The sequence below is a fragment of the Globicephala melas genome, chromosome 10, assembly GCF_963455315.2.
Source record: "Globicephala melas chromosome 10, mGloMel1.2, whole genome shotgun sequence".
NCBI classification, from domain to species: Eukaryota; Metazoa; Chordata; class Mammalia; order Artiodactyla; family Delphinidae; genus Globicephala; species Globicephala melas.
The window spans coordinates 40,204,938-40,218,181 of NC_083323.1; the positions used below are offsets into that span (position 1 = coordinate 40,204,938).

General features: G+C 36.9%; 1 protein-coding gene across 6 annotated transcripts in view; it reads right to left on the reverse strand.

Annotated features, from left to right (window-relative positions):
* The window catches only part of NAV3 (neuron navigator 3), an 835,795-nt gene that overhangs the window by 183,711 nt on the left and 638,840 nt on the right, over window positions 1-13,244 (reverse strand). For all 6 annotated transcript variants that reach the window (XM_030866220.2, XM_060305657.1, XM_030866222.2 and 3 more), the window contains 2 exons: window positions 11,789-11,928; window positions 397-1,423 (listed from right to left, as the gene is read on the reverse strand). In XM_030866220.2, the coding sequence (XP_030722080.1) occupies window positions 397-1,423; window positions 11,789-11,928 (1,167 nt within the window). The remainder of the gene's footprint in view (window positions 1-396; window positions 1,424-11,788; window positions 11,929-13,244) is intronic.

Here is a 13,244-nt window from a genome sequence, read left to right on the forward strand (position 1 = left end):
GTGAAAACAAAAATATCTCTAAACTCTATAAAAATGAGAATTATTTTAAAAGACTAATAATAGAAATAATAGTAGTAAAAGTAATAGACACGGGGAAAAGTCATGACATCTGGGTTCTATTTTGCCTTTGATGGCAAGTAGGTTAACTTTCAAAGGCCTCGGTTCTTGAGTGGGGGGGGAGGGGAGGGGGGAGGGGAAGGAGATGAGGACTAATAGATTGGAGGATATGGGAGGCTTTCTTTTAAAAATTTTAATTCTAGGCCTCTCTCTCCAGAATGAAATACTGTTCCAAAATGACTATGTGAAATAGGACTCCCCAACCTTCCTTATTATGTATACTCTGAGTATGCAGACCTGTCAGTGTTTACAGCTGTGGACCAACGGAGCTCGCCTTACCTATAAATGAATGGAGCCACGGTGGCAGTATTTGGGTGGCTGTGTTGCTGCTGCTGAGGGAGCTGGACAGCACCATTTCCCACGCTCTGCCCACTGCCTTGCGCCGCTGACCCCGCACAGGAACCCGCCAGAGAGGCGTGGCTAGCTTCCCTTCCTTCCAAAGGAGCAGGGCAGTTGGATGTGCTTGCTTTCTCAGTCGTTACGGGCTTAGGGAAGGACTGGGAAGGGCTTCCCTTGGTAGTCCTGAACTTTTCAGACTCTTTGCTTGTTGAGCTTCCCGGTGAAACAGTTTGCTTTGCTGTTGGCACCTTTGAGCCCGGTTTTGGAATCCCACTGGAAGAGGGGATTAAGCTTTCCTTCTTGGCTGCTGTCGTCTTGCTGCCCTTTGGGATGAAGCTTGCAATTTTAGAGGTCTTTTTTGGAGCCGTCTCCGCCACCTGATCTTTCTCGTCCTTGACTGGTTTTTCAGTGCAAACTTTATTTCTGTCCCTGTTCTTTTCCTCTTTTTCCTTTGGCTGTAGCAAAGACTTTTTATTGCTGAGATTTTTGCTTCCAGCTTTTGGAGGGGCTAATTTCGGTGACACTTTGGGGCTGCTACTTGTTGAGCCGCCACTATTCAGACCGCTGTTAAAGGCTTCCATTTCACCAGATTCAGAAAAGGCATCGTCCTCCTTCCCACCATCACTGGGTCCTGAACTGGGAGGCTGCAGGGGGCGTAAAGCAGTCCGGGCATTGACCAGCTTGAACTTCTCAAGCATGGATTTCTGTCCCGAGGGAGCTGCTCTGCCCCCGTCCGAGGCAGGGGGCTTCAGTCTGTCTGCAGATGGTGTGGGAGAGGTGCCTGGGCTCGACTGCTTCACGGTCAGCATGGTGGAGGTGGCGCTGTGCTTGGCATTCATGGACTTGCTGCGCCACGGCTTGCTAGCGCTCGGGGACGGGATGGCCGAGGCCGGGGGCTGCCCAGCGGCGCCGGGGGGCTGCGTGCTGCCACTCACACCTGAAGATGGTTGAGGTCCTTTGGAGGAATCTGGACGTGGTTAAGAAGAAACATTTTAAAAAGGCTGGTTAGTTTTTGATCACTTATGTCACACCACTGAGTATTTCTAACTGTAGGCACAAGGAAGTTTCTTTCCTCTGAACTGGAAACGGACATGCTATGTGGCATCAATCACTTCTGTAATGTGGTAGTTTTTGTACCAGATATCAAACATTCAGTGTCTGAAGGACAGTGATGTTGGGGAAAAAAAAAACCACAACACTTTTTTCCCCTTCTAAAATTATTCATAGCCAAACGAATTTTGCTGGTCACAGAGGTCTATAGATGAATAAAACACTATCCCTCCCCTAAGCAATTCTCTGTATTCTTCCAGCTACTACTGTAGCTCATAGCAGTGAATGGATATTCCACCTTGCCTTATAAGAATAATGAATACTGACAGATTGCTTTAACCTACAGGGAGCCTAGCTTATTCTTATCTGATTAAATATGCTTTTGAATCATAATTTAGCTTTTTGTTAATATTCTTTTTATTTGTACAAAATAAATATTGAAAGGGATGTTTACATGGGTCAGATAATCTACTAAGAAATATATAAAATATGTAATACAAATATTTAATACTAAAAAATGTGTAATACATAATATGTATAATCCTTATAACAGCCCTACAAGGTATGTATTGATATTTTACAAATAATTCTTACAAATAATAATTTTATAAATAATTTTAAAAAATTCTACATAACTTGTCCGAAATCATCCAGCCTGGACCTGAACGGATTTCAAAGCCTGTGCTCTTAACTAGCACACCTGCAGGTTCCTGTAGGGATCTGAACAAACTTTAAATTCTAATAAAAAAATCAAGCTACTTTTTGGGGGCTATAAGAAAATAAGGCCAATTATCATATAAGTACTTATAATGCACTAGTGTTTACTTACTTTCCACGTAGAAATCTCATTATGATATGAATTTCTATACGACTGTTATAGCACTGATGAATGCTTGATTACAAGTCTTATTTTTAAGCATGAAAGACTAAACCAAAAAGAGATTTTATAACAATGCATAGAATAAAAAAAAAATTGAGCTTGGAGTTAAGAGATCTCAGTATAAATGTTGACACTGGAGAACTATATAATTCTGGTCATGTCATTTACCTTAAATTTCATCTACCATAAATACCTCCCTCTTCCCTACTCTTTTTCTTTTTCTTCTGAGAAATGGAGAAAAAAATGGATAAATGATTAAATTAGATATTTATGTAAAAGAGGCAACGTTGATACTGTTAACATACTAGATATTGTCAAATAAATGAAATGTCCAAAGGAAATATTTTATTAATAAATCCTTTCATAATATTCAGGAATTGGAGACCATTAAATTCCATTAAATATCCATAGATCTAAAACTACAATGCTTTCACTTTTAAATGTTTTTTCCAACAGTATCAAAAATGCATGATAAACAGTAGGTAATTAAGCCAATTGGTATAGAATACTTGTCTTACCCATTTTTCAGAAGAAGTTGTTTACATTAAAAAGTTAATAAAGAAAGAGATAGGAAAAGAGGTTAAATTCTTCATTAAATATTTGTGTGAGTTAGGTTTTTTTAAAAGAAAATAAGTGTGCCTAAAACAATATAATAGATTTGTGAAGTTTATATTAACAATGCCAATAGTATAGACAAACGTAGATAACTTCACTGTGATTGCCTGTTTCCTCTACTGCACCGTTGATACAGTCCATGAAAGCAAAGACCACACCAGTAATGCATAGTTCTACATTACACACAAAGCACCTTCTGTGTGACAGGCACTAAACTAAGTTTTTGAAATACATTAACTCAGTCCTTCCAACAACTGCATAAAATTTTCATTATTACCCTCAATTTGCACATGAAGAAACTGAAGCACAAAGAGGTAAAAGAACTTGGCCAAAGTTACACAACTTGTAAGTGACAAGTCTGAGAACTGAACTTAGCTTGGGATTCTAAGTTAATTCTGTCAATCACTATGATTTTTCAAATGTACAAGAAGTTCAATGGCTTATCAGTTATAACATTATTCCTTGACTCTAGAAACACAAAAAATAGTGAATGTCAAATTCATGCCTTTAATAGAATTGTCAAGTAAACTTTATTTCTCGATTACCTAGATTCAACTGGAAACTAAGAACATCTCCAAACAAGATGCATTTTCTCAAGTTCAGTGAATTGTGTATGTGCCCGTGCATTTCACACAGTGACCTTACTGTTTTGCAGATTTCTGTCCAACATATATGCCTCCATTTTTCTACTATTTCCAGAAATATTAATCAATGCTACTCAGTTCCTACAATCTCTAGGACTTGAATCTAGGCATAACATCTGTTAATATTTACTGAGTGGCTATTCTGTGTAAGACTCCCCAAGACACCTTGCAATATAGTCAGAGGAAAGAAATCAGACTCACAGAAGATGAATGGCATATATTAAACGTTAAACGAGTAGGAGGTGGGAAAGAAAATGGTAGAGATCAGAAGTGCACAAAGGGCTGTACAACATTAAATAAGATCAAGACAGATGAGCTAAGGGAGATATGCAGGCATTCAAGGCAGGAGTAATATAGAATTTTTATATGAAACTATGTGAAAATTTATTCTATTTATTTACATTTTAAAAATATGTACATACGGGGCTTCCCTGGTGGCGCAGTGGTTGAGAATCTGCCTGCTAATGCAGGGGACACGGGTTCGAGCCCTGGTCTGGGAGGATCCCACATGCTGCGGAGCAACTAGGCTCGTGAGCCACAACTACTGAGCCTGCGCGTCTGGAGCCTGTGCTCCGCAACAAGAGAGGCCGCGATAATGAGAGGCCCGCGCACCGCAATGAAGAGTCGCCCCCGCTTGCCACAACTAGGGAAAGCCCTCGCACAGAAACGAAGACCCAACACAGCAAAAATAAATAAAATAAATTATAAAAAAAAAAAGTACATACGTATATTGGGACACAGAGCTAGAAATAAAGTACCCCCAAAATGAAATCATAGTCTGCTGTAGTATTGTTAAGAGGAACATAATGGCCTCATATTGAATTTATCTTCACTTTCTTACACTGATCTCAAAAGTTATTTGCAATATTTCTTATTCTATAATGAAAATAATATTAATAATTATTACAAATATAATAATGCCTACTGGCATTTTGCTGAAGATTCTTTAACTATATTATCTCACATTAGTGTTCACAACAGCCTGATGAGATGGGAAGGGCTCCTATTTTTTTGTGTGTGTGACAATTTCATAATCACTTTGCCTATCTTTTTTTGGAAGGGCTCCTATTTCTAATTCACACTTGTGGAAACCCAAGCTTTGAGGGTCTAAACAACTCATTCAGTGGTGCACAGCTAGTGAGGAATGTGTGGTGTGGCTAGGATTTGATCCCACATGTGTGATTCTAGAGCCCAAGCTCTATAATTATCGTAGAATGTCTGACATTTTAAGTGTTTAACATAACGGTCTCAGACTTTAATGTGTGCTTAAGTCACTGGGGATCCTACTGAATGTACATCACATTGTGCTTCAGCAGATCTGCAGGAGGCCCCAAGATTCTGCATTTCTAACAACCTTCCACATGATACCAACGCTGCTGGTCACAGACCATGTTTGGCTTTAAAGAGTTATTTCTTATGACAGTGTTCAAATCGGCTAAATTCATTAAATGTTCCATAGCTGTGCAGCATTAATATTCTTCGTTCTGTGGGATTCTGGAAGCTCTGTCAGTTCTGCATTCCCCCCGGATGCTTGGCAATCTGTGGTGAGAGATCACTAAAAACAAAAGAGGTTTTCCTAATGTCCTTTATTTTATCATTTTCACCACATACTTAGTGTATATCTTCTGTGTTTCTGCAACTAGGTTAAGAAGCCAGGGGACTCCTACCCCTGTATGCCTGGGAGCTTTGGTGAGGATGAGAGAAGAGGGCAGAAAAGGACCAGTCAGGATGCTCTGTAAGTGTGCTGACATTAGCTAGATAGACTGCTACCGCAGTTCAAGTACAGAGGAAATTCAACATCATCACACCCAAAAATGAGACAGGAGGGACTCCAAATTATGACATCGACATCCAGCCTACAGTAACGGTCACAGCAAAAGCTATAAAATCGTTCTCAGATAAGTACACACATAGAAGACACTTCTCTGAACTCAACTCTTAATCTGTGCCCAGCTCCTCTCTATAATCAGCAATGAGGTGCTTCACGTTGCATGAAGAGTGAAAATCATAAGTCACTGTGCATCAGGAGAGCATTAGAATAATGAGTGTCTCTCTGGACACCTCACAAGAAAGGGTGCAGAACAACAGCTGCTGAAATGGCAGCCTCTGCAGCTCTGACAGAGCGGGGGTCGGCACAATCTGTGCGATTTACATATTCAATAGTAAGTAGCCTGGTCTCAACTGATGCATTGCTGAGTGTTGTTAACTCAGCTTCTGACTATAAATGAACTGTTAGCTGGGTATGGCGGAAAAGCACAGGTATCTAATGCACGTATTTAAGGGCATTCCTGCAACAAACTTGTATCTTGCGTTTGCAGGGCCTCTCTGCCTATAGCTGGTTCCTTGTCTCTAGCCTCCAAAGAGAAAGTTTCTTCCACTCCCTCTCCTTTTCCTCCCCTTCTTCTTCCACCTCACATCCACCACCACCAATTCCATTGCAACCAAATAATATTATTTATCAACTGCTTACTTTTCCAAAGTACTTTGATACATGGTATCACATTTAGAGCTTCTACCCATATGCCTCTTATTTAAACTCATAATAATCTATAATATACATATTATTTCTCTTGTTATGAATGAGAAAACTGAAGCTTAGAGAAAGTAACTTGCTCCAAATCAGGCATAGAGTAAAATTTAGAAAAGACAAACCCAAAATTGGAACCCAGGTTTATGTGACTACAAAATTTGGAGGCTTTTGACTCTCCCTTCTTTCCATATGTTTGCTTGCCCACCCAAAAATTCTGCCGGTTCGGTTCTCCAGAAAGTCACATGTTTGTCACAACAGTGAAGGCAACTGGGTAACTCCCCGAAATTTGGGTTCCTTCTTCCTCAATGAGAATATAAATGGGGAGAACATGATACAAGATACTCACTATTCAGTTACCTATATACTATCTCCTACTGGCACCATCCTTTTGAGTTGATGTAAGAATAGATTTTAATTCCTGCTTAGAAAACATCTTAATTCAGAGAGTTAATTTTTAGTTATTTCATACACACAAAAAAATAACTTTGATGACCTGGGAAAAATGCCAATCTAGTTCTAAAATTAATACACGGAGGTAAATGTGGCAGTCACAACAGGCATATGGGAAGTTTAGATAAAGACGATTCTCCATGGAAATTTGGCAGGTTCGCTTCCGAGCTCACTGCTACGTTGCCAATGGTGCTACTAGCCTGAGAAAGGACCAGGGAACATCCTCAGTTGTTTATTTCTTCTTCCTCACTGAGTAGTATACTGTTTGGATGGAAGCAAACCAGCTTTCAGTTCACAAAGTAACAACACAGAAAGGAGCAACAACAATAAAAATGACAATGGCACCACTCTTTTGAAAGTATTCACTGTACAGCAGGCATTGTGCTCAGTGATATGTATGGTCCCTGCTAATTACAGAACGACTTCAGCATCATAGATCATTACGGAAGGAAGGAAATGACTGATCGATGTGGTGACGGCAATTAGCTTGGTAAATAACTAACTTAAGACTCTCATTTTACAATAATATACCAAAATGCAGTGAACGTTTCGAAAGTTAAAAAAAATAGCATTCAAATTTGTTTTCAGTTGTTTTGTTACCAACTGGCCCCTTGTTTACCTCACCACACTGTCTCCCATAAATAATGGCTTGCGAAATGCCTCAATCATCAATTTTATGCTGAACAGAAACATGGAATGCTATTACAGGGATTGTAGGGGCACTGTCCATTCTGCACATGCATATATTGTACCATTAGTAACGTGAGAGTGCCACTTTGTGGACTATTGAAAAATTTAGGGAAGCTTTAACTCACCAGCCAGATTTTTTTAAAGTATGTAATTTATGTACGGGCATATAAAATACATGTACACCTCAATATGTAAGCATGTATACGTAAGTAAACAACATATATGCCCAAGTCTATTTAGTCATATCACTTGACCTATGTACTTAATTGTTACCTCATAAACATCCTCAAGATTAACTTGAAATTATGTCATTATAGGTTTATATAATTATTAAGGAAATAAAGCAAAAAGTCATGGTGGAACACATAATGAAATCACCCGTAAAGAGATATAATGAGTAAAACGTATTTGCATTGCATTGAAAAGGAAATAAAACAGTTCAGTTCTGTGGTCTTAAGAGTAATTTCAGAGTAATTAAAAAAGTACTTAAGAGCTAGATAATTATGTTTTAGCTGTCAAAACTCCACGACTAATGCAACATTCACATTAAACCTATAGTTTTAAAAAGTTCAATTTCAATTTTGCTAAATTCTCCATATCAATCATACTAAATCTATGTTGAGTGTAAATGAAAGAAAACACTTTCACACCAGAAGCTACTTCATTAGAACCCAGGAGAACAGAAAGGAAATCTCCTCTTCCACAGATGTACAGGTACCATGTAAGAATCACACGGGAGAAACAATAAAGAGATGGGAGCATGCCCTCTGGTACTGTGGCATGTTTCTTAGCAACAGAGAAAAACATCTCTCTGCTAAAGAACTCTGCCAAGTAATAAGTGGTTACAGATCATAATTCAGAAAGTGAATTCCAAATAGAGCTAGGGACATTTACATTCCTAATAGTACTGAACTGTTAAGCCTTTTTCATATTTATCATGTCGATTTTACAAAACAAGAATTATTTCTGAAGATAATTTGCTTCAGGCATATAAAATGTGTGCCCAAATGAACCAGGGCATTTTTTTTTTCACAAGATCCCTGATTTCCACTGAAAAGATATTTGATTTTTCTTTAAAGCATACATCTGTCTAGAGTAATCTCATAGGGTGCATGGGCAAACTGATAAATGCTAGTGTCAGAACATATTATTCATTGTCAGTCTCTGCATGTCAGGTCACCAAGGGAAGAAACTTGGACTCCCCAAAGAAATGCTTTTCTACAAACAATATACTATCTTCATTTCACCATTTGTTCTGAGAAATTTGTTCCTACATTCCATTTCAACAGAATGGTGGGGTGGCATTGCTTTCTATTTTAACATTTCTATTTCAGCCTTCTCTGCAAGTGATAATCTATGGCCATGTTCACCGATATTTTAATCCATTTGGTGAAATGAGCACACTATTTTTTGGATTACTATTAAAATGGTATTAGAGGTATCTTTTGAAGTGCAGTTTGTGATTCTCTTCTGATTTTCCTTTATTAGATAAGCCACACAATTCATAAATAAGCTATTTTTACCATTCCATACATGTGAGAAGCTACTGTGCTTTCAACAGTATGTTTTTTAATAAGGAAGTGAAATTGTTTTAATTGTGAATAAACCTTTACTATCTATTACAAATTCTAGAGATTCCCCAATTGATTCACATAACTCAACATTTAAGACTTCTTAAAGAAAGCAGAAAGTACATTTTCACTTAGAAGCATTCAGGGAGCACATTACAGATAGTGTGATTATTTCTTTTGAGTAAAAATATCTTAATTTATTTATTATTTTTTTTGCGGTACGCGGGCCTCTCACTGTTGTGGCCTCTCCCGTTGCAAAGCACAGGCTCCGGACGCGCAGGCTCAGCGGCCATGGCTCAGGGGCCCAGCCGCTCCGCGGCATGTGGGATCTTCCCAGACCGGGGCACGAACCCGTGTCCCCTGCATCGGCAGGTGGACTCTCAACCACTGCGCCACCAGGGGAGCCCATATCTTAATTTATTAAATTTAACTGTTATACTTTCTAATAACTAAAAAGGAATGGCAATTAGAATACTCAAGTTAGTAATTTCTGAATTCTGTTATTATAATACTGTAACCTTTGAAAAGTCTTGTTTAATTTTCACCTTATTTAGCCATGCCTAGGATATGTATGAACTATATTGTCACAGAGATCAACCTGTCATCAGATGGAATCTTATTTTTTTATATGCTATGTTAACATGAAAAATCTCCATGTCAAAGGTTAAATAAAACATTCTTATCCAAAAAGATGTACCATTCGAATAGTCTAAAGAATAAATTATAAACTGTTTCATATGTGATGTTTATATTTGTTTTGTTTGCTCTATAATTTAAGCTAATATTTTGGAGATATAAAATAGCATGACACAATGATTAATTTAGAGATGATACTGGATATACTGATATGAAGCTGTGATTCCACATTAATAGAAAATGCCATATAGCATGCAAAACAAATTCTAGAAGGCTGTATTATATAATGCAATTTATGCTTTAATTATGATTGACAGTTTACAGACATTTAATGCCTACATTTGATATATAATATTATAAATATTTGTGAATGTGAGATCATACACTTTAAATGTTTTGGAATTTTACTTTGTTGGAATTAAAAGTAATGGCTAACTCACCATGAAAACTTTTGCTCTTGATACCGACCTAAGGAAATCTGCTTATGGTCAAAAACCTCGTAATGTGTGTTATCTGTCTCCACCTTGTGGTTATTATAAATATTGCTACTTTCTAATTTTGCACTACTTCTTAGACATACATAAGAGAGGCTGAATGGCTATGGAAAGATATGAATACTTGGCTACCTCTGGATTTTTACTTTTAGACACCAGAAATACAAAAATTATTTCACATGATCAAAAAATACATTATGATATCAAAACGTTGGGTCATCTAAAGCATTTCTAGGTTTCTTTGCCAATGTTATTAGTCATTTTTTGCAAAACTCTTATACAACTGTAGTCTCATGTAGCTAAAATCAGACACTTGAGCAGTCCACTCAGCATATCTTAATGTCTAAACATGTTTATTTTCCCTTAGTATTTCATAGCATATATAGGCCTTTGTATGATGCTTTCTAGGAAAGTCACAAAATGAGGGAGATGTTTTTCTGATAAGAAATTCTTGTCCCCTTTCTCTCCAGGAGAAGCGTAAGTCTTCAGTAACATTTCTTAGGTTCTCCAATCAAAGGTTTTATTCTTTATTTTAAAGAGAAAATCCTAACTTCCAAACACATACTATTTTCTTCTTTTTCCATTCAACTCAAGAACTGGGGATATTACAGGGATCAAGATACACTGCTTTGCTTACAGGGATTTACAGGCTGTCCAATTTTGTTTTAATGGGTAGGAAATTTTCATGAAAGTGTATAATTCATAGATCACTCCTGTCAATTCATGTCTGAGTAAGAGAAGTCTAATCAGATAATCCATATTAAACAATTGGAAATGATCTAATCTGAGCCAAAAGGTTTCTACCTGGTTCAATTAGTCAAACCAAATTTGCCAGCTGTTCTACTAAGTGTATTTGTCACTTTGGAATTTCATGTCTTGTTGCATGAAGAGTTAAATACTACACAGAGAAGTTAAAGTTTTATTGATTAGAAAATACTACCTCAAAATCCCGCAACATGCCCTAGTCCCTCACAGGGTCACACTGCTCCCAACAGCAGAGGTTCTTGATTTTCTCATGGTTTAGATGTAAATTACACATCCTACCGTTCGGATGCAAGCTCCACAGGGATATGCATCAAGCCAGCACCTCTTTAAATATGCACTGTGCACATTGGAGAGAACTGTGTATCATACAGTAGTTAATATATAATCTGCCTTTAACACACACTTCCACTGTGTCCTTTCTTCCTGATCGTGTGATTGGATATTTCTATCATACACTCGTTCAAGAAAATAAAACAAACATGAATAATTTGTCTCTTATAGGAAAAACTAAGGTCATAATATTTATCTGTCCTGCTGCTCTCAAAGACTAAGTACCCTTCATAATTATGTCTTAAATTTTGATGCTCCAACCTTAACTTCCTCAAACATGTATGGCATTTAATGTTAACTAAAACCAAGGATTTGAAAACACTTCATATAGGTTTATGATTTCAAGATAAGTGCTCATAAAACATGAGAAAACAAAAGAAAATGCTATTTACATGCATCCAGCAGGAACTTTTTTTGAGAAACAGATTTTATACTTGGGGATAATCACTAACCACTTTAATATAAATGACTATATTTCCTTAAAGTGTTCTTCAGATTGGAAAGGTCCTGAAAAAAGCTGGAATTCAGGAGGAGGCACTTAGACAATGTAAGAAAGTCCACTGATAACATTTCCATTCCAAATGCTGTAACACTGCTTAAATACTAGATTTAGCATGTAATTTATTAGGCCCATATGTTACACTTGTGCCTTAATGATGTAATGGGCGAACACTTACCTTTTTCATTGCCATTTGCATAATTTGGAGGCTTGTTTTTATCAATGCTGTTAAAGCTCTGACTTCTCCTATTTAAATTGGAGGCTCCCTGGACCTTGCTGCTGCTGCCTGCAGCTGGTACCCTAGAGGGACCTGGAAGTCTGAAATAGTACAAGAAAAATTACATCATTATTGTACATTATAAAAACATAGGGAACAGGAGGTTCTGAGCAGGGAAGAGTTAATGGGAAAATCATAATTTATGACATTCAGCAGAAAATGTTGGTTTAAGCGACAAATAGCTAAACACAAGGTTTGAAAATCTTCAGAAAAATCTTGGTTCATATGATATAATTTGCCTCCAAAGTATACTAATAATGCAGGACAATTAGAAATAAAGTAATTTTAACTAAAAAGTCATGCCTATATGTACCTGATGAATAAAACTTTGATTTAAAGGTACTCTAACAATTACATGAAAAGCAACAGAAATAATAATACTTAACTAGAATCTATTATATTCTCAGGGTATTAACCAGCTGCCTGCAGTTGTTGTTAAGTTGTTCTTTTCAATATACGGGACATTTGTTTTTATCTTAGGTGGCTGTATCTTAGATGAACTTGTACATTAATAAAAAGAAGAATAAAGTTACATACAAATTGCAAATAGCAAATGCTTACTGAATATCTAAGCTAGTTAATTACTCAAAAACATGGTGTGGAGACCAAGGTCATGAGTTTGTTCATATTTGACTGATCTGTCTCACATAAAAACTTTCACTCTCTTGCCAAAAGTAAGCACCTAGACTCTAGCTGGTTATCTCACAAGTGTGGCCAACTGATCACACAGGCCATGCGACAAGGATGCAGGTCTCAGAAGAAGAAAATCTAGAAGAAAATCTATGCTAGTAGAATGACAATTTAAAACACACCTACAGTGATAGTAGCTTTAGCTACTCGTTGTGTATGAAGGACAAGACATGAGGAAATGTAGGTAGACTGTATTAGAATTAGGGGAAGTTTGATAGGAGGTAATCATCTGCAGTTATTTTATTTGAACTATAATTAAACATCAGTTTGGATCATTTATTTCACTGTTTAAACAGTTTCCATATTAAAATTTCAGGTATAAATTATTTCAAGAACTGTGCGTAAAATACGCAATTACTATATTTTATTTTATACTAATACTAATGTATATTGTGTATGTATAGTAAACTCAGTCCGCATAAATGAAAAACTAGAAATCAAGAATTAATATTGGCATCTTAAGACATATTTAAAAACATGATATTAAGGGTTGCCAGCATCTTTGCTAGTGTTTGCTGCCACCATGTGAATGTCACTGTGTACTGCTCTAATAAGTTCTATTTTAAAAGAAAAATAACAAAAACAATCCATAACTTGTAAATGTAGCAAATAATTTTTTGTTATACAAAATGTTTAAAATAAAAGAATGTTTATATCTAGTATATTG